At 35.1% G+C, this 26,000-nt stretch overlaps 1 protein-coding gene across 8 annotated transcripts in view; it reads left to right on the forward strand.

Moving 5' to 3' along the window:
- Positions 1 to 26,000, forward strand: part of LOC127845642 (pleckstrin homology domain-containing family G member 4B-like) — a 152,455-nt gene that overhangs the window by 66,191 nt on the left and 60,264 nt on the right. For all 8 annotated transcript variants that reach the window (XM_052376659.1, XM_052376658.1, XM_052376662.1 and 5 more), the window contains one exon: positions 25,807 to 25,986. In XM_052376659.1, coding sequence (XP_052232619.1) covers positions 25,807 to 25,986 — 180 coding nt within the window. The remainder of the gene's footprint in view (positions 1 to 25,806; positions 25,987 to 26,000) is intronic.

A 26,000-nucleotide genomic window follows, 5' to 3' on the forward strand; every position in this document is an offset into this window, starting at 1 on the left:
ATGACAATACGGTCAATCTCAACTATGCATGGCCCCATTACCAACCCTGGGGCCCCGCCCACATAGACCACACCCGCCCAAAATTGCCTTTTACTATAATTTCTTCTTTTCTACACCGATTCACTTCAAATTGATACTGAACTTCTCTTATGACAATATGGTCAATCTCAGCTATGCATGGCCCCATTACCAACCCTGGGGCACACCTAGGTCAAACATTCGGCGTGGGGATACGCGTCGGCCTCTGCCGCGCCATTTCTAATCTTTACGTTGCATTTGACATTTGATATTTGTTTAAACTGCTATGTTATTCAAATAAAACATTTAACCTCTTACTTCCCCTGCAAAAAATAATTAATGTGCTCATGAACAGTTTATGACATCATTTAGGGATTGAATGAACCCTTCATAAATTCCATACCAGCGTTTTTTTCCCCCATTGGGAAAGGTACCTGTACCCCAACAATTGGGAATTTCTCGCGTTGTGAAATCTTCAAATTGGGAAAAAACGAGTCGCGAAATCAATAAATTGGGAAAAATTCAAGTCGCAAAATTGATGAATTTGGAATCTTTAAAATGCATCTTATCTATCATTTGGGACTATATTCTGCATCACAAAGCATTTTAAGCTCTAAGTTTTAACAGAAAAACTACTAGTGATGATATTTTGACAATCATATCATGTCATGTGAAAATTGTGTTATTGCCACTTCATTATGATTGTGCCTGTCAATGGAAAAAAATCTTCTAGCATAATCACTGAGGTTGCATATAAAATAATATGAATAATTTTGTTTAAGCCCTTAAAAGTCTCACAAGCCCTAAACAGTCATTTTTTGTGTGAACATTTTCAGTGATATCAATTAACGATTTGTCTTCTTTCTTTAATCGTTTCCGGTAGTATTTGCGTTATGACTCATGATGATGTCAAATTAAGATTTGTTTTGATGAAGTTGATGATAAAAACTAGTGTTGAGAAAGTTTATTTATGTAAGGAAGACTGGTCTTTACGATGGAATTCTTCCACGGGAAAAATCGATCACTCGTCACGATTATGTAAACCAGTCACATTTTACACAACGGTTAGAGTTGCGCCCCTTAAAAAAGTTGTGTTTACTTTCTACGCGACAATTTCCAGCAAAAAATAAAGGACCAAAAATGAAAGGCTCGACGATTTCAAAAGATATTTCCAGCGAAAATAAAAGGCACTGGCGATTGGGAACGGCACCTAGGATCGTTGGGAACGGTAGATATGGAGATTGGGAAAGGTCAGGTGCTAAAATTGGGAAGCCTCCGGCAGGCTTTGGGAAAGGTACCGTTCCCCGGTACTAGTTAAAGAAGGAAAAAAAAACACGGCATACAAAAGGTTTATGAAGTCTAAAATTTGTTCATGAACAGTTCACAAACTATAAAATAAAAATACATCATCTTGCTCCAATCCATGACTTGCTCATGAATGTGTTGTTCAGAATCTAAAATGTTCATTGACTGCAGTGTAGTTCATTTTCTTTACAACCTTGGTATGAACATTTGGTTCATTAGCTTTCAGTTCTAAAGAACTTCACTTTATTTATAATAAATAAATTCAATAATGTTGCATTAATTTGTTAACATTAATACAAAATGAGTTCAATAGCATTTACATAAACAGCCATCATTCTCAGGAAGTTGTTTATATCCAGTGGTCTTGATTTGAAATTTACCTACCTGGTAAAAAATACTTTGTTCATGATTACCAGATAATTCAGATAATTGTTAACTCATCTATGTCGAAGGGTGTACCTTTAAAAGTATTATGCTTTATTTCTGTTAAATAACACTACAGGTGATTAGTTTTCATTGTTATGTTTGCGTGAATGAAATGGAACAGCGATAAAAGAACGGTTTAGTGTCAAGTCAGAAGACCTGCTGGACTTTCAATGCCTGTCAATTTACAATCATTTAATTTTTATGAGCAAAAGGTGATTAAAATGTCAAGAACAAACCTTTGTCTGTCCTTTGTTTTCACAAAAATAATTAAGCTGTTAAAATATTCATTTATAGTCAGCAAAAAATGATTGTATAACATAATTGTGAGACTGACCTTTTGAATAAATAGCTTACATATTCTAGAGTTGATGGAACTGGATTAATACAATTTTAAGCTTAAATTGATAAGGATCACATCAACAAGTGAAGACGTCTACTTCACTATTAAAATTTGTATGAATGTTATGCCATGGTTTTCAAGAAGTGCCACATATTTTTAAAGAGTTGAAGGAATAAAAAATGTGCTAAAAATGAGCAAGCAATACTTTACAAGATTCAACGGTAGGCTTTTGTTTTTCCCTTATTGTTGATTTTTCACTCTTATAATACTTAACACCATTAAATAGCCAGAGTTATGTATTTGTATGTGCTAGACAAACATCATAGCTCATCAGATCTCTTCTGTCTGTTATAAACAATTATACATATGAGTTTTGCTATGGGAAAACAGGATTTAATGCATGTGCGTAATGTATTTTCACATAAAAGGCTGTGCTGTCCACACAGACTAATCAGGGACGACACTTTGCACTTTTATCGTAGTTTTTGTTCAAATGAAGTGTATCCTAGCATTGCATGGGCTTATCTGCTGTGACACTTTAGCTAGGCACATGCATTAAGCCCTGCTGTCTCAAAACATAAGGCTCATATAACCTCTTACATTATGAGACGTGTTCTGAGAAAACTGGGCATAATGCATATGCATAAAGTGTCGTCCCAGATTTGCCTGTGCAAACGCACAGGGGTGAGGCTCATCAGGGACGACACTTTCCGCCTAAACTTGATTTTCGGTAAGGAGGGACTTCTTGAAACTAAAAATACCATTAAAGTGGAAAGTGTCGTCCCTGATTAGCCTGTGTAGACTGCACAGGCTTATCTGGGACAACACTTTACGCACATGCATTACTTCCAGTTTTCCCAAAACACGACTCTTATAATGGGCAGGCTGTTTCCAACTAATAATCTTCATTGGACACATTAACAATTTCATTATCAAGCGATGTGTTCCTAATGCCACATTAAGCCCCTAAACCTCAAGTTACCCTAGTTACCATACTTCATTTCTTGTCATGCTTTCCTCGGGAGCCACGTGCAGTGTGCCTGCCTGGCTATTGTGCGGGGAAAGACTGCAATTTGAAAGGCTTTGTTCCAGAGTGATAACTAATACAACATTAACGTCCTTGCTCCAAATAAGGGTACAATCTGTACAAAAAGCCATATTGAATTAATCGCGACAGCATAACAGAATCAGTGGTCATGGTATTCATTGATTTTTTTTTAGAAGACTTCTTTGTTCCACAAAGTGTAAACTTGCATTCAACTTTTGGTTGTTGTGCTGTAATTAATGGATAAATTAATACTCAAATTTCTTCTGTATTGAACATGGTTAATATAACTGTTCAAGACTTTCTAATGTAAACGAACTATGATAAACATCAGTTGAACAAATAATGTTTGTAAACTTTGTAAAACGAAGTTGGTTGAATATTCTGGAGAACAATTGAAGTAGAACGTGAAAGTAAGTGGTTTATTTTTACATTTCTGGTGTAAAAGGTTTTCCAACTGTTAAATTTGTGTGATGATTACAAATAATATTAGTTTCAATATGAATATATGTTTATCAGACATTTCAACACTAAGTGTAAGCACTTGTGAGGCATATAATATTGACTTATCCTTATGAACCTTTCTCAGAACATGAAAGTTTGTTAAAATGTTTTCGTTGTCAAAAAGAGGTTAGCTGCTGATTCTATTATCTAATCTTAACCAACTTGTCTCCATTTTCTTTGACCAGTAACAAAAGCAGGTTTTGATGACATTGCTTCTTATTAGAATTCAGAGATTTAGAGCAATTTGCTGAGTCCTGCTTTAACTTTGATCTTTTAACATAATCTTGAGCAGATCATGATAAAATGTTGACATTTTTTCTAGCATTAAAGGGATCTTTTCCCGTTTTGGTAAATTGACAAAATTGAACAAGAAATATCTTTAAAAAAGATATACGGCGTTGATTGTGGTTTGAGTTTGTGAAAGTTAAAGAGTTCAAAAAATGAGACCAAGGATAGCGAATGTCTTTTTCTGTGCAGTTCTTAGCTGGATCACACGCAATACGGGATGTTACGCGGAGTTTTCGCGGCTTATTTTACATAATTACATATTGCTGGTCATAAACCTATAGATACAAAACAGAAAACCAAATGAAGAATGGAAGTGAAATTTAAACATATGAGTCATCCGGCCACACGTGAAGTATCCGTACATATTTTAAATATTTATGCGTGCGTTCTTCGAACAAACCTGTTTCAGTGGTTTGTCGGGCATTGCTTTTTGATTCGATTATTAACAGTATCGAGAATCATTGCGCTCATGCTTAATACATTAGGCAATATGGTGGAATAATTCTTGTTAAATTAATTAAAAATAATATTTATCATGGTATTGTTGAAAACACATAAAGAATCTATTATTGACATACCATAATTATATCGCTGAATATCTTCATTTAACATCTTTTGTGGTCTAAAGAAAATCTCAGTTCACCTAGTTCACGGATAGGGTCTATATTATATAACAAACTGGCCACGAACTCAGGTCAGCACATAAGCGTCTTCGGACGCAGCGATGACCTGTAAATAAACCCTGAAAACTCGCTGGTTGAAATGCAATGCATTAAAGTGAGGCCACGCTTCCACTGCTTTTTATACTTTTACATGTTAACATGTTGATAGGAATATGAAAGTCAGTACTAAAATGAGAACATAGCCTTTAAGTAAAAACGCTGTTGCCTCTGAAAATAAAAGGTGGACGCACAAACTGCATTGATGTCGAGATTGAGTGTAAAATTGTTCTATCTATAAAGCCTTTTCATTAGAGATAAAATTGTTTCATGCTGAACACGCAGTAAAAAAGTGTTACAAAGACGCGGACATGTTTCCAATGTTCTGATGGTATGCTCATATCAGCCTATGGGATAACTGAAGTGTATTCATTCTGAACTAGCCGCGGGAAATTTTATTTGAATTTTATTGGACAGTTACAAAGGTCAGGTAAGGTGAAAAGCTGGCGTATACAGCTAACGCCGAAAAAAGTTGTTTCAGATTCGCAAATTTGCGTTTAAGTTATAATATTTGTGAGGAAACAGTAATGCTGAACATTTACCATGGTCTAATATAGCCATTATATGCATCTTTTGACGATTTAAAAATATGAAAATCGCAAAGCGTTGCAACGCGAAACTATTGAATAATTTGTAGAGTTCTGTTGTTGTCATTAAATTTTGTGCAACTACGAAGATTGCGTATATGAAGTATAAAATACGTCGCCCATATATAATTGGCAGGATGGCCGAGAGGTCTAATTGGTTTTTACTCCAGGATTCGGGGGGGTCACTGGTTTGAGCCCTGCTGCGGGCTACTTTTTTTCCTTTTTTTAATTTTATGCTTGATTTTTTACTGGAGCTTTTAAGATGTAATGTTTACATTTATCAATATAAAGCATTTAATGACAAACTTCAAAACATGCCAAAATCTGTGAAAAGGCACCTTTAAAATATTGAATTGATTTCAAGACATAGGCAATTGATTTCAAGACATAGGCGAGTCTTCACAAAAATTTGGGGACTTTGATCATAATTTTGCATTTTCAATGCTTCGAACAGATATGTTATATATTTTTACATTATAAATTTCATTTCTGTAAAAATCAGTTATTGGAGTTGGCAATTTGCTATAAACGTTTATTTTGAATATTGGTAAGGTTACTCATATAAATGCCTAATTTTGTTATAAAATTAGAAAATAACTTTTGTTTCCTACTGTTAAGTTTGTGTCAACGCCCAAAACGTAATCCAGAATAAAACACATGTCATTATATGCAAAGTGAAAATATGACATTGACAGGTTATATTGAGTTGTGGTCAATTATTAAGTTTTGTACTGACAGAAATTGTATGCAAGATATAAGATGGCTTCCCCTCTACATACCAGAATGCAAGCAACAGCCTTCATGTAATGGAAAGCGCCATATTCACAAACATTAAATAAAGCACCAGTCTCAAAGACGGAGCAAAACAATATTGTGTTTTTCATGTACAAGATAATAATTATGTAATTTGTATACACCTGAGGAGACAGTCGGTCTTAAATAATGATCAAAAGTTTTCAAGTCAACCTTTTAATCATCCTCATCAACTCAGCAGTTGAAAACGCCAATATATAAATTTTTATGCCCCCCTTTCAAGAAGAGGGGGTATATTGTTTTGCACATGTCGGTCGGTCCTTCCACCAGATGGTTTCCAGATGATAACTCAATAACGCTTAGGCCTAGGATCATGAAACTTCATAGGTACATTGATCATGACTGGCAAATGAACCCTATTGATTTTCTGGTTATTAGGTCAAAGGTCAAGGTCACAGTGACTCGAAACAGTAAAATAGTTTCCGGATGATAACTCAAGAATGCGTTTCCGGATGATAACTCAAGAATGCTAACGCCTAGGTTCATGAAACTTCATAGGAACATTGATCATGACTGGCAGATGACCCCTATTGATTGTCAGGTCACCAGGTCAAAGGTCAAGGTCACAGTGACTGGAAACAGTAAAATGGTTTCCAGATGATAACTCAAGAATGCTTACGCCTAGGATCATGAAACTTCATAGGCACATTGATAATGACTGGCAGATGACCCCTATTGATTTTAAGGTCACTAGATCAAAGGTCAAGGTCACAGTGACTCGAAATAGTAAAATGGTTTCCGGATGATAACTCAAGAATGCTTAGGCCTAGGATGATGAAACTTCATAGGTACATTAATCATGACTAGCAGATGACCCCTATTGATTTTCTGTGTACTAGGTCAAAGGTCAAGGTCACAGTGACTCGAAACCGTAAAATGGTTCCTGGATGATAACTCAAGAATGCGTTTCCGGATTATAACTCAAGAATGCTTACGCCTAGGTTTATGAAACTTCATAGCAACATTGATCATAACTGGCAGATGACCCCTATTGATTGTCAGGTCACTAGGTCAAAGGTCAAGGTCACAGTGACTTGAAACAGTAAAATGGTTTCCAGATGATAACTCAAGAATGCTTACGCCTAGGATTATGAAACTTCATAGGTACATTGATCATGACTGGCAAATGAACCCTATTGATTTTCTGGTTATTAGGTCAAAGGTCAAGGTCACAGTGACTTGTAACAGTAAAATAGTTTCCGGATGATAACTCAAGAATGCGTTTCCGGATGATAACTCAAGAATGCTAACGCCTAGGTTCATGAAACTTCATAGGAACATTGATCATGACTGGCAGATGACCCCTTTTGATTGTCAGATCACTAGGTCAAAGGTCAAGGTCACAGTGACTGGAAACAGTAAAATGGTTTCCAGATGATAACTCAAGAATGCTTACGCCTAGGATCATGAAACTTCATAGGCACATTGATAATGACTGGCAGATGACCCCTATTGATTTTAAGGTCACTAGATCAAAGGTCAAGGTCACAGTGACTGAAAATAGTTAAATGGTTTTCGGATGATAACTCAAGAATGCTTAGGCCTAGGATGATGAAACTTCATACGTACATTGATCATGACTAGCAGATGACCCCTATTGATTTTCTGGTTACTAGGTGAAAGGTCAAGGTCACAGTGACTCGAAACCGTAAAATGGTTTCTGGATGATAACTCAAGAATGCGTTTCCGGATTATAACTCAAGAATGCTTACACCTAGGTTCATGAAACTTCATAGGAACATTGATCATAACTGGCAGATGACCCCTATTGATTGTCAGGTCAAAGGTCAAGGTCACAGTGACTTGAAACAGTAAAATGGTTTCCAGATGATAACTCAAGAATGCTTACGCCTAGGATCATGACACTTCATAGGCACATTGATAATGACTGGCAGATGACTCCTATTGTTTTTCAGGTCACTAGGTCAAAGGTCAAGATCACACTGACTCGAAATAGTAAAATGGTTTCCGAATGATAACTCAAGAATGCTTACGGCTAGGATCATGAAACTTCATAGGTACATTGATCATGACTGGCAGATGACCCCTATGGATTTTCAGGTCACTAGGTCAAAGGTCAAGGTCACAGTGACACAAAACGTATTCACACAATGGCTGCCACAACAACTGACAGCCCATATGGGGGGCATGCATGTGTTACAAACAGCCCTTGTTAAAAAATTAATTAATTAATATAATACAATTTATGTGTGGCCTGTTGAGTTTTTCGGCGTTAGCTGTATACGCTAGCTTTTCACCTTACCTGACCTTTGTAACTGTCCAATAAAATTCAAATAAAATTTCCCGCGGCTAGTTCAGAATGAATACACTTCAGTTATCCCATAGGCTGATATGAGCATACCATCAGAACATTGGAAACATGTCCGCGTCTTTGTAACACTGTTTTACTGCGTGTTCAACATGAAACAATTTTATCTCTAATGAAAAGGCTTAATAGATAGAACAATTTTGCACTCAATCTCGACATCAATACAGTTTGTGCGTCCACCTTTTATTTTCAGAGGCAACAGCGTTTTTACTTAAAGGCTATGTTCTCATTTTAGTACTGACTTTCATATTCCTATCAACATGTTAACATGTAAAAGTATAAAAAGCAGTGGAAGCGTGGCCTCACTTTAATGCATTGCATTTCAACCCGCGAGTTATCAGGGTTTATTTACAGGTCATCGCTGCGTCCGAAGACGCTTATGTGCTGACCTGATTTCGTGGCCAGTTTGTTATATAATATAGACCCTATCCGTGAACTAGGTGAACTGAGATTTTCTTTAGACCACAAAAGATGTTAAATGAAGATATTCAGCGATATAATTATGGTATGTCAATAATAGAGTCTTTATGTGTTTTCAACAATACTATGATAAATATTATTTTTAATTAATTTAACAAGAATTATTCCACCATATTGCCTAATGTATTAAGTATGAGCGCGATGATTCTCGATACTGTTAATAATCGAATCAAAAAGCAATGCCCGACAAACCACTAAAACAGGTTTGTTCGAAGAACGCGCGTATAAATATTTAAAATATGTACGGATACTTCGCGTGTGGCCAGTTGACTCATATGTTTAAATCTCACTTCCATTCTTCATTTGGTTTTCTGTTTTGTAACTATAGGTTTATGACCAGCAATATGTAATTATGTAAAATAAGCCGCGAAAACTCCGCGTAACATCCCGTATTGCGTGTGATCCAGCTAAGAACTGCACAGAAAAAGACATTCGCTATCCTTGGTCTCATTTTTTGAACTCTTTACCTTTCACAAACTCAAACCACAATCAACGCCGTATATCTTTTTTAAAGATGTTTCTTGTTTGTTTTTATTTGTTATCCATTTTTATTTTGTATGTCTGTTCTGTATCTATTAGGGATGGTAACGAATACCGATTTTGGTATTCGAATATTCGGTCATCCTTCCGAACTAATATTCGGATATTCAGTCAACATCGGATGGAAAAAAATAAAAAAAATCAAATTTTTAACCGTACTATTACTCCATGAATTATACTTTCGTTTTTACCAGAAGTTCACCGGAAGTGACTAAATATTGACACAGCGTTGCCGTCGCTAATTCAAAGTTGATTTTGTTGATTATTTCTTTTGTTAAAATTGAATGACAACTGTTTTTAAACTTTTAATATTGTACATCAACAATAGAACGAGAAACATAACATTTATGATTGAGAAGTTTGGATGTACCGCCCCGCTCATGTACGTAAGATAAGCTCCACACAAGTTACACGTTTCCGACTTCTTATCGGATGATCTCGTGAAATACTTCCAAGCAGCGTAAGGTGTAGGTAGCATTTTGTTTTGATAGAGATTTACTTTATTTGTGTAGCAATGATAATATTTTCAATTAAATGGGGGCGAAATCACAAAAAACATTTCTTTGAGTAAAGTATCTGATGTTGAGTAAATTATTTTCTAAAAGCGTTTTTGATTCGACATCGTGATTGTAACCATACAATACGCATTTACTCAATTTAATTAGAGAAAAAAATTGTTCGATTGGAGAACGCGATTTACGTCAATCAAAAATCTTTTGCATAAGTTCTTATTTGTTTTTTACACCAAGTCAGCTTTCCCTTTACTAATTTAATTTTTATGCCCCCCTTTGAAGAAGAGTGGGTATATTGCTTTGCTCATGTCGGTCTGTCTGTCGATCGGTCGGTCTGTCGGTCTATCCACCAGGTGGTTGTCAGACGATAACTCAAGAACGCTTGGGCCTAAGATCATGAAACTTCATAGGTACATTGATCATGACTCGCAGCTGACCCCTATTGATTTTGAGGTCACTAGGTCAAAGGTCAAGGTCACCGTGACCAGAAATAGTAAAATGGTTTTTGAATGATAACTCAAGAACGCATATGCCTAGGATCATGAAACTTCATGGGTAGATTGATCATGACTTGCAGATGACCCCTATTAATTTTGAGGTCACTAGGTCAAAGGTCAAGGTCACGGTGACCCGAAATAATAAAATGGTTTCCCCATGATAACTCAAGAACGCATATGCCTATGATCATGAAACTTCATGGGTAGATTGATCATGACTCGCAGATGACCCCTATTGATTTTGAGATCACTAGGTCAAAGGTCAAGGTCACGGTGACCCGAAATAGTAAAATGGTTTTCGGATGATAACTCAAGAACGCATACGCCTAGGATCATGAAACTTCATAGGTAGATTGATCATGACTTGCAGATGACCCTTATTGATTTTGAGGTCACAAGGTCAAAGGTCAAGGTCACGGTGACCCGAAATAGTAAAATGATTTTTGGATGATAACTCAAGAACGCTTTTGCCTAGGATCATGACACTTCATAGGTACATTGATCGTGACCTGCAGATGACCCCTATTAATTTTCAGGTCACTAGGTCAAAGGTCAAGGTCACAGTGACAAAAATCGTATTCACACAATGGCTGCCACTACAACGGACAGCCCATATGGGGGGCATGCATGTTTTACAAACAGCCCTTGTTTATCATTTAAAATGCGGTGTGTAGAAATACCAAAATCCCCGTAATTACAGAAATCCCCAGAAATCCCCCTAAATCCCCATTAATATTGATTATTTAGCAAAATACGGTGGATATTAAGATATAATTAATGTTATTCGAGTCATTAGATCAAGTGCAGGTCGGTGTTTAAATTGCGATTTGCACCTATAATAATTTTGACACAAAGTGACTGTCTTTGTCAATTTAAGTTTCTTAAAGTAAGGCAATTAGCAGGATTTATGACAGGTATACTATCATCATCATTATTAAGCGACGCATTATCGCGCATAAATAAACCGGAATAAACACTATGACACGAGGAACAAGTTTTTTAACAATGTTTGAAGAAAATTTCACGAATACAAAGTCTTTGAAATAACTCGATTTTTTTTTCTTCCGAATATTTGATTCGGAAAATAGTTTTCGAATATTCGGTGCAGGACCGAATATTCGGATATTCGTTGACATCCCTAGTATCTATAGATATTTGATCAATACTATCTAATAATGAAAAATAGGCCACCAAATCTGGCGCAATACCTCATACTTGATTTGCGTGTGATTCAGCTAAGAACTGGACAGAAAACTGTGTTTTTTCATCTCATTGATATAAATGATTATATTTCACAGTCACCAACCAAAATCAACGCTTTAACAGTATATCTGTTTTTAACCTGGTTTTCCAAAGGAAAAAACTGGTTATTAGATTGGCGAATGTCGGCGGGTGGGCAGACAGGCTGGCGGGCGGGCGGAACAATCTTGTCCGGGCCATAACTTTGTCGTTCATTGTGAGATTTTTAAATCATTTGGCACATTTGTTCATCATCATTGGACAGTGTTTCACGCGAAAGAATTACGTCGATATCTCCAAGAAACACTGTATTATGTGAATTGGGAATAAGACATCAAACTGGGAATGGACATCATTTTGGTGATTTTCTCAAACAAAACTATTCATTTCATGATCTACATATATTTTTGTAATATATTATCTATAATTTACCGTAAATTCGCGAATATAATACGCACTTTTTTACCTGCCAAATTTTTCTTCAAGTAGGGGGTGCGTATAATATACGAATTTAGATCAGAACAAAAATTTTCCTGTGAAAATGTTCAACTTAATCGTTGTAATTCGCTGCGCGTAAGCCATTTTGAATTACACAATTACATCAAAGGGGGGCAACTGTGCTTACGGTTATTGTCACGGCTACACCGTATAGTACCGTACATGCTAAATAGACCAACCATCGATATTATATATATAATAATAATAATAATACTTATTATTTTATAATTATAATTATCATCTTTCTGAATATTGTCAAATGGAATTAAATGTTATAAAAAAACAGCGTCTCTGTTTCTTTCTTTTGCTGACTGCTTGACCCGGCCGTCAGCAGGTGGCCCATGTGTTATCGGTAAAGGTGCTGAGAAGGGCCATCGCTTGTCAGCGGGACCCGTGTATTCGAGGTGTTGACAAAAAGGGTCCCGATCTAGGGGCATGAGTAAACGATTGCTAATTGACACTTATTGACAGATATTTATTATGCAACTGTCATGACAACGGCCCGATAACACATCGCGATCAATATACCGGGGTAGCACTGTGAAACAGATGTGTGATAACGCCAAATTGGTTTGCTATTTTCACAACACAAAAATATATTTTCCCCATTTTGTTGCTTACCCGACGCTTACGCTAGCAAATCTATTTCTCATGTATTTTCCTGTCAAGTCTTTGTCTAAAAGCGCGCGAAAATTAGAGTGGGTGTAAACACTGTCGAACGTAATGTGTACTGGGAATGCAATAGCTTGCCGATATGGTCAATAATTACCGGTATTGCTCTAAATGTCGTTATTGTTTAAAATAATACGTTCAAATAAACTTAATGGAGAAAATATATAAAGACATTTAACATGTGGGAGAACAAATGACAGCGATCACTTTAAACAGGAATCTTCAATCTGAAATTTTATTTTAACAAGTGTGAATACATTTTTTTCGGAAATGACAGTGTCATGGCCGATTTCGGACACTGAATTTTTTACTGCGTATTTTACTCGGATTTTGAATTTTTACCAAAAAATTTGGACCAAAGTTGGGGGTGCGTATTAAACACGAGGGCGTATTATATTCGCGAATTTACGGTAAGCTTAATAAGAAATTTTCCATGACTTTTTCATTAACAGTGATTGAATTTGTATCATTTAAAGTGTATTTTTAAACTGCGCGGCATGGACACAGTTTCATTTCATGAGGATTTTTTTTTTTAATTAATAAAAAATCCAGTTTTGAAGTAAAATCAATTTAAATGATGCTATTATATATGCAAGTATATGTTTTAATTATAATTTGTAAAACTAGATAAATGCAACATATAAAACTGCATATTATGCACTTTTGATAAAACACAATTTATTCCCAAATTGATGTCTTATTCCCAATTCACATAATACAGTGTCAAGGTCAAGATCACACTGAGTTCAAAGGTAAAAAATGGCCATAAATGAGCTTGTCCGGGCCATACCAATGCTGTTCATTGTGAGATTTTAAAATAATTTGTTCACCATCATTGAACAGTGTGTGGCACGAAAGAATTATGTCAATATCTCTAAGGTCAAGGACACACTTTGAGTTCAAAGGTCAAAAATGGCCATAAATGATAATGGCATAATAATTCTTAAAAATCGCCATAAATTAGATTCTCTTGTTTTGTGAAGACAGCATGCAAATTAGTCTGTGTCAATGCATCATGTGGAGGTATATGTCACGTCAGTGTGACAAAAGTAGTTCAGAAAGTCTTTTTAAATTTTGGTCATTTTATGCACAAAGACACAATACATGGGGATCTATGTGTAAAAATAGGGAAAAGATTCGGTATTGACTTTTCCCTATTGGAATGAGGCTTACTTTGGCACATAAACTGGCCCATAATGAGACAGTATTAATAAGTACCATCAACTGCAATGTTGAAAAGCTTGTGATGATATTGTCAAGATACAAGAATGTATTATTTTCTTCTTTTGTTTTTTCAATGATATTACTGGTACCTGTAACAGTTGATATATAACACATTGCACAGAAGAAACAATTTCCTGAAGACAATTATCATGATTATTACCTTTATGATGCTATGACAGACAAACATAATAACTTCATGCAGGATTTCGTCTAGAAGAATGCTTTATGTCGGTATATGACAATATGATTCAGGCATCCTGGAATGATACTCCCAATTGTTGTTCTTTCTTGTGAAGTATTGACATTTTCTTGTTGCATAAGCCTGATGTAGTATGTTTTGCCATCTCGCTGAGGGAATGTATTGGTCTAGTGCAACATTCTTCTGTGTAGGAGACAGGGAACTATGGATGTCATAAATACGATATAGATCACAATATTGTAGTGGTGTTATTAAAAGTGGATGGAATAGATTTTGGATAAAATCTTTACTCATTTGACATCCAAATAGTGGTAAAACATTGTGTATGTGGATAATAATAAATATGAAAATGTGAAAGTAAAAATGTCTTGAGACTTGCTGTTAATTTGTTATCGTACTTGCCATATACTAGTATATAGTGTGTGGTGATATTTTGTTACAGCCTTATAGATAATATTGGAATGTTTCTGAACAGTGTTTCCATGCAAGTTACAACAGAACATTCACACATGTGTGTGTTACGAGTCACGATTGAGGCTTTTGTTTTGGCAGACTCATGGCATTGATCATCATAATCAATGTGCTGGTCACACACATGTTTTAGGAATCACAAAATGGTGAAAATGGCATAGAATGCCCACTATTCTGTATATCACAGGGCTCCTTTTGTCTATAAAAATATTAATAAGGCAAAAAAAATCATCAAAAGTAAGTTGGTGTAGATCTAGTACGATTGGTTGATTAGACACAAGATCTATTTCGGTGGGGATTCCAGAGACAATCAATAGGGTATTTTCAAATTCGGAATAGTCGGCTTTTTCCATTGAAATAAACTTAAATATTGTCATAAACCATTGGCGTGTTTGAAACTAATAGAATTACTATCATTATTATGCGAGCACACCACATCATGTAAGTTGTTTTAATTTGCGCATTAGTGATACATTATATTATATATATATGATCTGTTTGTGTTTATTTATGCCGGAAAATTGTTTATGTACCCAATATTACCTATTTAAGTTACACACAGATTTCGGGCTGAATACTTGACATGGGAAATGCCCTAAGCAGTTGCAACCCTAGGGTCAATAGCTGGGAGTTGTATTATTGCAACTAGGGGGTAGGGTATCATCTTTAGAGAGGTTTTGGTGGTTAGAGATGCCTGCAACAGGAAATGCTGGTATTATTAACTGACCACAAGTTTTATTCAGATAGCATGGGGGAAATTGGCCATAAAAATCCTTTTTGAGCATTATTTTCAGCCATTTGATATAGCTCAGAGACCGTGGACATGACCAATTTGTGTTAACTACAGGAAATATGGCCATTATCATTATGTTTTACCATGGTGTTAATGGTCTCAGTAGAAACAGACAGAATTAAAGCAATGTAAGGCTGTGATGCTGTTTGATGTTTTGCTTGAAGTGTTTTTGTCATGGCATTTTATTCATAAGAAGGTATCTGTTGTAAATGAGTATTGATTAAGGATTCTTATCTAGTTCTCCACATGGGAAGAAGATTTATGGCCCAAACTATGGCAAGCGAAATGCACATTAATTCCTTAAACCACGGTTTAACAGTTAAGTATATAGTTAAGAGACTTTGAACCCGGGTTCAAAGTGCCGTTTGCACATTAAATCCTTAAACCCGAGTTCAAGAGTTTGAACCGCAGTTCAAAGTGTGTCTAAAAATAGATACAAAACTGTTATCTGAGACGACCAATTAGCGGAGCTTAAACCACAATTAGCTATATATAGAAGGTAAATGCCGCGATTTCATTGGTCCTCTCTTAACTATAGGGTTAAAAGCTTTAAACTGCGGTTCAAAGTCTTAAACTGCGGTTAAGGGGCGCGGAATGCACATTAATTATTTAACAGTTCATTATATAGTTAAGAAATTTTGAACCCGAGTTCAAAGTGCCGTTTGCACATTTATTCCTTTTACCCGAGTTCAAGAGTGTAAACTGCGTTTCAAAGTCTTAAACTGGGGTTAACAAGCACGGAATGTACATTTATTATCTTACGGTTGAATATATACAGTAAAAATACTAAAACGAAAGTTTTGACACACCATGCGAATGTCCTATCAAGTAAAGGTGACGATTAACCAAACTGAAGTGTAATATAACTTATTTCAATGGGTTTTATGCGGTGCGAGTGTTCACATAACACCGGTTGACCTTGAAAATGACATGGGACGATGATGGGTAAAAAAACAATCTCGTCGAATAACATTTCTCAATTTTCAACGAGTTTAAGCCGTTGACACTGCATTGCATGGGAAGAAAAGGTGATATTAGGTATGTTGTTAATTAATGTTGTCGTTTTATTACCAAATGTATGGCTGTAATCGCTAAATTATCTCAATTACTTAACCCGGAAGTGGATAGTTCCGATTTATTTACGGAACCACATACATTGATAAATATGCACTGTAGCAAATCTTCATATAATCAATCTTTGTACAGAGAATAAGAAAAAAAACCACTAGTTTAATAATATAAATCCTTTATTAATCAAAATCATATGTTCAACCTCTCCTATACCACTATACCATTGTAACGATTTGGAAAACAGACCGGACTAAAACATCCGTATTGATAATAATGATAACAACAAATAAAAGCTTTATTTACAAAACGTTACACAAAAAAAGAAAAATGGAAAAATGACATGACAACATTTTATTATGACAATTTAACTTAACTAATACAAGAATAATTGTTATGCATTAATTATAAATAAGTTAACAAAGCGGGATGCTAAGAGTTCTTTATCGACGCACTCCCACTCAATGAGGTCTATTAATGTATAAAGTTTCAAACTGATGCTATTAATACTTTTTAACGAGACAGACGACGGACAAGTGATCCCTATAAGAAAACATTTGGTAGAAAACAATATTAATGCATGGTATTCGATACAAAAGCATTTGTTCGTTAACAGAAAATACTATTATTGTAACATAATTATACTATGTACAACAACCTCAAGGTAGACATAATGTAATACAAATTTGTAGTAAATTAAATAAACAAACTATAAAATGAATCATAAACATAATTGTCTCGCGTTCTGAGAAAACTGGACATAATGCTTGTGCGTAAATTGTCATCCCAGATTAGCCTGTTCAGTCCGCACAGGCTAATCAGGGACGACAATTCCCGCTTTATTGGAATGTTTCGTTTAAATGATGTCTCTTCTTAGCGAAAATCCAGATAAGGCGGAAAGTGTCACTTTACGCATGAGCATTATGCCCAGTTTTCTCACAACACGACACAATTATGCATGTTCAAAACCATTTCTAGCTACATTTTCCCACATTCTCTTTCACTATTACTTTAACTTATATTTTTATGGGACCGTTTCATCAAAGATCGTACGACAATCTTAATTTATAACTTAAATTTAAAAGCTAAAAATATACAAGCTGTTGATAAATAGCTCCGCAAGATATAAGCCATTGGTAAGAAAATGATGAACTAAATGATTTTACTAGAAATAAGCAAAACTATGCTTCGGTCTTTTAAAATAATGTTTCTTTGAAATTCGTATCGTATGCTAAATTTGTCGTTCGATGTTTGATGAAGCAGGCCCCTAAGAATATAGGTTAAAGCAAGAATTTGACAGTATTTGAGTGATCTCAGCTATATCATACTCTTGGACACACTCAAATACTATCAAATACTCAAATTTCTATCAGATTTATACCATAAAAGGATCACAAAGAAAAAATATATATATAACCTTATTTGCTGCAATAACCTCACACTTTTGACGAAGTCTGCGTTTTCTGCAAAACCACTTTGAAGTTTTCTTTCTATATCTTGGAATGCTGTTTCAAACGTACGTAATAATTCACTAACTTCATCCGCCGCCATCTTGATAGAAATGCGCCAGGAACAAATCACATGACGAAACGACGGTCGTTAATTGGTTAATAATTAATGTGCAGAGACAACCAAACGCCTAAAAGTCTTAACCTATTTTTCAAAGTCTTAAACTGCGGTTCAAAGTCTTAAACTGGGGTTAAGACGCGCGGAATGCACATTAATTATTTAACAGTTAACTATAGAGTTAAGAGACTTTGAACCCGAGTTCAAAGTGCCGTTTGCACATTAAATCCTTAAACCCGAGTTCAAGAGTTTGAACCGCAGTTCAAAGTGTGTCTAAAAATAGATACAAATCTCTTATCTACATAATTCAGAGACAACCAATCAGCGGAGCTTAAACCACAATTAGCTATATATAGAAGGTAAATGCCGCGATTTCATTGGTCCTCTCTTAACTATAGAGTTAAGAGACTTTGAACTGCAGTTCAAACTCTTGAACTCGGGTTAAAGGATTTAATGTGCAAACGGCACTTTGAACCCGGGTTCAAAGTCTCTTAACTATATAGTTAACTGTTAAACCGTGGTTTAAGGAATTAATGTGCATTACGCTTGCCATACCAAACATTCATGGTCAGTTAGTGAAACATTTTACAGCATGATGAACATAGCTCCCATTAGTCATCAGCAAGTGACACATGTTTGTATTGACCTGTTCACAATAATTGAGCTGCGCTATGTGAAAAGGGGGGCTTAATGCATTTCGTAAAGTGTCCCAAATTAGCCTGTGCAGTGCACACAGGCTAATCAGGGACGACACTTTTCGCTTTTGTGGTATTCTTGCTTTAAAGAAAGTTTCTTCTTAGCAAAAATCTAGTTTAGGCCGAAAGTGTCGTCCCTTATTAGCGGACTGCACAGGCTAATCTGGGACGACACTTTACGCACATGCATGAAACCCCCTATTCACAGTGCGAGTCTTAATTACAAAATAGCCTTTTATTTTATGCTTTCCAGTGGTTTATAGAGAAATATCAGTGAATTGAAACTGAAAATTTCACTGTTTCAAACAATGAAAATTATCAGTGAAAATTATCGATAATTTTCACTGTTTATGTTAAATGACATCATTTTTTTGACGGAAGGACGTCATTTTCCCAACAAAAATTCTTAAGTTTAACTCTTTAACAATGTATATAAACTGTGAAAAACAGCATAAAATAAAAGAAAATTTGTTGGGTTCGGTGGATTATCGATTTTAATTCACTCGTGATCATATAAAATACATATTTTCTATGATCATTCGTGAATTAAAATCGATAATCCACCGAATCCAACAAATATCCTCTATATAAACTGCTCATAGCTACGTATTAGACGAAATCTACTGATACCAAATACCTGGTTTGTAATGTTCAAGCTCAATATTCATCCAAGTCCAGGGAATAATCTACATGCGCATCCCGCGTCTATGACGCACAAATATTGAAATAGACGCATAGTTTTTAAATATGTGCGTCCACTCGGACGCATTGCTGTAACGAATCTGTTAACACATATGAACCATCTTGGGTATGAGTCAAAAGTGTAGCGATGAACGCTGAGTTAACCGAATGAGTCTTGAAGACCGCAACAAGTCTTTTGATTGGCCCTAGTCGAGCCGCTGCTATATAATACGAACCAATTAGAATCGACCTTTCAAATAGAGTGTGTTATAATATTTTCTAGTCGCCGGATGAAAACCTGCTTTAACTTTTATAACTTAGTCATAAATAATACAAAAAAAATGCCTCCGAAACAATGTGTTAAAACAAAAAACTCTAAACTTTAATAACGGTAGGTCAACGGCTCGGAATAGGACGTTTACAATAATATTATCAAGCTCACAATTCGGATGTAAACAATAATATTATCATCGATTTGAATCAAGTTGAAATGTTGTAACAGGTTACATTCATGTAACAGATAATGTTATAGCCTATGTGAAGGCAAACAAGATAGAGATTACCGTGAATTTGTTTGTTTTTTTGTTTCAACATGTCTTTGAGATTATTAAAAGTTTAATGTAAAATATAGTTATTGAGCTAGTGCATGTGATTTAGACTCATTTTCTTTGCTACTTAGTATCTTTCAGAATTTGGGACCCATTCTTTTTCAAGGTGGACTCATTAATTCTGGCCTGGGACTCATTGGTCTAAAATCTGCGAGTTCAGGGACCCATAGATAGTAAATTCTTTATTATTCCCTGCAAGTCAGTCAATTTAGCATCTGACATATAATAGGATCTTAAGAATACAAATAAACACTAACCAATCTATTCCAAAAAACACAAATAGACTTCCCCACTGAGTGTGGTTTTGAGCCTTGAGGTGAAACTTTAACCCTTTGCATGCTGGGTAATTTGTCTTCTGCTAAAATGTCGTCTGCTGAATTTCTAAAATAAGCATTTTCTTCATTTTTTTTCAAAGAATACTATCAGAATAGCAAACAGATTGGATCCAGATGAGACGCCACGTTCTGTGGCGTCTCATCTGGATCCAAACTGTTTGCAAAGGCCTTTAAAATTCGGCTCCAGCGCTTTAAGGGTTAAGATAATATTTCTGAAAATAAACTCTGTCTGAATGTTAATCATATTTCACCATAATAACACGAAAATTGCAGCATCATAATTTAATTTCTGCTTCTGTCACTTCTGTCTTTGAGAGATGATGAGATATGATGACAGTGCATACTCTGAAGGAAGCTGAGGGTCATGGGATGGGATGAAAGGATAATTAAATGCCATCTGCCCAATCATTCTCAGAAAATCTGAAGAAGGGGGGGGGGGGGCTGCGCAGTCCATAAATTTGTCTGGATTGTGTTATTACAAGTGATAATACTATGGGAAGCTAATTGTGTGGCTCTTGTAGAATACTCAGCTCATGGAAATTGCAAATTGACATCATTCAGAGATCGTCTTTTTGAGGAGAAAATTGTGTAAATTAATCTACGGAAAAATATTTTTACAAAAAATTTGCTAGTCTGATGTTGGGATTATTAAGTCTTCAAATTGGTGACAGACTCTATCTGCATATGCCCCTTTAATGTTAAAGATCCCACATTTATTGGTGGTCAACAGCTGTGTATACCTTCCAAATAATATTCTCACCTGGTTGAATAGAAATATGAAACAGGAAAGTTAACAGCTGACATGATGTTTGCCCTTCTTTGTATCTGGAGACAGGAAAATAAATTTTCTAGACTGTTGACATTTCTGTGACCTTTCGTGTTTTAAGCTTATAGCTTCAGCAACAGACAAGGACAGCATCAAATGTGTGTTTGTAAATCATGCAATGGTTGATGTTTACAATTGATGTTTCCTTTGGAAGTTTTTTTAAGTGCTCATAATGTGTCATTTGTGAGACAAGGTCCATTTGAGGTGACGACCTATAAGCGACCTTCGGTGCAACTTGTGAGTGGTGTATTATGTTGATAATCACATGAGGTGGAATAGTTATTAGGAGGTGGAATAGTTAAAAGGACAATAAAACCAGGCAATATGCATGTTGATGGAATCAATTACTGCCACTGCTGTATGATAGTGGTGGCAGCTTTATAATAATGGTCAAGAGATGTGAGCAGATTTCATTAATTGTGGGGACTGGTTTGTAGTTTAGGTGTTTGTGCCAGTGAAAACTTATGTAGTTTAGGTTCCATTATATCAGAATTGCATTCGATATGCCAGGGACAGTTTAAGGTTTGCGTTAGAGACTAGGCTATGCTTTTATGGTGATTTTTTGTCAGTTTGATTGCAAATGCTATTGGCCAGATTCCTTTTAAAGTACTGGTTATTTGAATGTGCAATTGCATGTCACTCACCTTATTGACTCATCTTGGTTCCTGATTCATGATTTTATAATGTTGTCCAGTCAACCATGAAAGCTTCTTTTATTTAGGTTTTCTGTTCTACAATAGAAGAAGTATTGCCCTTTGTTGTTATGTGTATCACCAATTTATATATTCAAGGAAGCGAGTTATGAGTCCTCTATTTAAATAACACTGTGAGCTCCTTATTCACCCAGTCTTTGTCACCCTTTTATGATTGTGTCTGCATGATATATCACTGACCATTCTGCCAAAGTTACATTTTGGTTTATGGCAATACTTCATTCCTGCTATAAAACTGTTAACCAGCAAAAAGGTCAAACAACATTTATACCTTACTAATATTCATTCGATGTTTTTGAACATCATTCATACCTGTAGAAATTAGCAATCATGTCTTTACTGCATCAAAATGCAGACTTATTCATTACATCATCAAAACAAAGCATCATCCACTTCATCATCAAAACAAAGCATCATCCACTTCATCATCAAAACAAAGCATCATTCACTACATCATCAAAACAAAGCATCATTCACTACATCATCAAAACAAAGCATCACCCACTTCATCATCAAAACAAAGCATCATCCACTTCATCATCAAAACAAAGCATCATCCATTTCATCATCAAAACAAAGCATCATTCACTACATCATCAAAACATTAAGCATCATTCACTACATCATCAAAACAAAGCATCATTCACTACATCATCAAAACAAAGCATCGCCCACTTCATCATCAAAACAAAGCATCATCCACTTCATCATCAAAACAAAGCATCATTCACTACATCATCAAAACATTAAGCATCATTCACTACATCATCAAAACAAAGCATCATTCACTTCATCATCAAAACATTCAGCATCATTCACTACATCATCAAAACATTCAGCATCATTCACTACATCATCAAAACAAAGCATCATTCACTACATCATCAAAACATTCAGCATCATTCACTACATCATCAAAACAAAGCATCATTCACTACATCATCAAAACAAAGCATCATTCACTACATCATCAAAACAAAGCATCATTCACTAAATCATCAAAACAAACGATCATTCACTACATCATCAAAACAAAGCATCATTCACTACATCATCAAAACAAAGGATCATTCACTACATCATCAAAACAAAGCATCATTCACTACATCATCAAAACAAAGGATCATTCACTACATCATCAAAACAAAGCATCATTCATTACATCATCAAAACATTAAGCATCATTCATTACATCATCAAAACAAAGGATCATTCACTACATCATCAAAACAAAGGATCATTCACTACATCATCAAAACAAAGCATCATTCACTACATCATCAAAACATTAAGCATCATTCACTACATCATCAAAACAAAGCATCATCCACCACATCATCAAAACAAAGGATCATTCATTACATCATCAAAACAAAGAATCATTCACTACATCATCAACACAAAGCATCATTCACAACATCATCAAAACATTAAGCATCATTCACTACATCATCAACACAAAGCATCATTCACTACATCATCAAAACATTAAGCATCATTCACTACATCATCAAAACATTAAGCATCATTCACTACATCATCAAAACAAAGCATGTTTCAATGTATCATCAAAATGAAGAATAATTCACTACATTATCAAAACAAAGCATCATTTACAACATTATCAAAATGAAGCATTAATAATTATAATTGGGTAACTTTCTGGCTGTTTTTGATCAATCACTAGTACAGTAGTGAGTACCATAGCAATAGTTAGCCATGTCCTACTTGGTTGGACTGAAATGTCAATAATAATCCTAGCATGGAGTCACAGAATAGATCACTTAAACACTCCTGAATGGCATTTCATGTACTCTGATTTGCTGCAAATTGCTATGGGTTGGTGAAAATTTAGGAGATAGTGATAATAATGGTGATTTGGCGAGTATAGTTATTGTGTTTCTTTTCACATTGTTGTTTAGTGACACTTTCAATAACAACAAATTGTTGCTTGGAGTAATAATTTCTTTTTTCTTTTTTTTAAAATAATTTTTATATCATTTATTTTGTTTTTCCTTCATGCATAAGTATGTGCAATTTAATATTCAGATAATTCTGTAACTGATTTTATTGACTTTTTAAAATTAAATTTACGGTTTGATTTTTTGTGTGAGGTGAAAGCAAGTAAAAAGTTTATTTTGATAAGTTGATATTTAGTACACCTGCAGTTGGGATTTTGAGGGTGATATGCATCAATGGCATCAATTGTGAAATATATAGCAATTAGCAACGTTTAGAAAAGAAAATCATCCATGTCTAATTTTCTTGTTCCAATACAATAATTTATGGTTCAGTTAGAAATTGCAGGATTTCATGCAAACAGTTGTAAGTGACATCGCCATAATTATTATCAGGCTACTTTTTAATTCAGATATATTTTTTCACAATTATGAATGGTTCAGGTTACATATGCTGTCAGGTTAACAACTGACCAATATGAACATAATTATAACATATGTAACAGCTTTATTCCCAATATAGAAAAGTATTTGTGCAGGATATAAAGAACTTTGTGTGGCATTTTTTACCACACACAAAAAACACACTAATAAAACATACTGGAACTTTATCAAAATCAATCTGTGTCACAAATATTTGGAATACTTGCGTGCTATATAGTATAAATGTAAGGGGAGGGGGACAAAATGGTATGAAAGTGGAATAAAATGATGCTGTTTATATATTTAATGTGATTGACTGGAAATAGGAATAACAATGTTGGACTTTTAGAATGAGCTTTAACGCTTTCCAACAATAAGCGCTATACCTTCACTACCAATAAAACAAAAATGAATCTGCTTAAATTTCTTCACTGTTTCAAACAAAGTCAATGTTCATAATGTTATTAAGAGCACATTTTAAGATTAAAAGATATTGATTGCAAATTATAATTGTTACATAATTTTATCTTGGATGGTATATTGTGTCACCTGAGATGTAAAGTCAGATATTGATATCGAAAGGTCACCAAGTTAAGAGCTTAATCAATTAATATGTGTAGGACTGGTTTAATCTAACAAACTGGTGCAATGCAGTAATACTTGACATGGCCAACTGATAATGTTCTAATTAAAATGCAAAGATTGGTCATTATAATTCACAAGTTCACATTCTATATGCAGTCTAATGATAATTACAATGTTGCATTGACATAATGTACATGTTCGGAGACTTTGAATGTTCGCTGTTCGATCCCATCTGATATTGATCTTGATGTGGTTGTTGTAACTTTGTTGCATAATTGATAAATGGATTACCGTAAGTTTGTAGATGTGTAAATATGCATCTAATATACACTTAGGTAGTTTTATTTGTTGGTATTGGTTCATATTTAAAGAGTGCATTATGTGCATTATGTACACAGAAATCTCTGAACTTTTCATGTTGGATATTCACAGTTTGGAATAGATAACCTTTTATTGGTGTTATAAAATTGAACAGATCCCGTTGGTTTGGAGAACCAGTAGTAAACATAATGTCACACAGTACATACAATACTTGAAGAAAGGCGATGGAATCATTCTAAACAGTGTTGACAAAAATGTGTATGTGTGAATGTTAACTGTGGATTTAGCCTTTTACGACCAGGCTGTTCTTGTGTGGAATATTTCTGATGTGTAAATGACAGACAATGGTAGCCATGGCACGCAGTATTTCAGACAGCTTTCTGTGCGTGCAAAATGGGAAAAGGATCCCCTGTCACAGAAAACTGCTTTCACGGATATTATCAGTATTGCATTTGGATAAATGTGTTAACTCCTACCACCCGTACAATGAGGGATTAACTATGACCTGCCATGCTTGTATTAATTCAGACCAGCGAGGGTCAAGGTCACATGGGTTGGTGAGCACAGACGGGCGTGAGATGGACAACGCTAAGAGCCCGCGAAGTCCACGGAGCCCAGGCTTGCACCAGCATAGACACCTTGAGCCACCCAAAACGATCCTAGACGTGGACTATCAACTGCTGAAATCTGGTGTGGCCATATTGCCAGGTAAATAACAGTTC

This window comes from Dreissena polymorpha, chromosome 9 (genome assembly GCF_020536995.1).
Source record: "Dreissena polymorpha isolate Duluth1 chromosome 9, UMN_Dpol_1.0, whole genome shotgun sequence".
Classification (NCBI taxonomy): Eukaryota; Metazoa; Mollusca; class Bivalvia; order Myida; family Dreissenidae; genus Dreissena; species Dreissena polymorpha.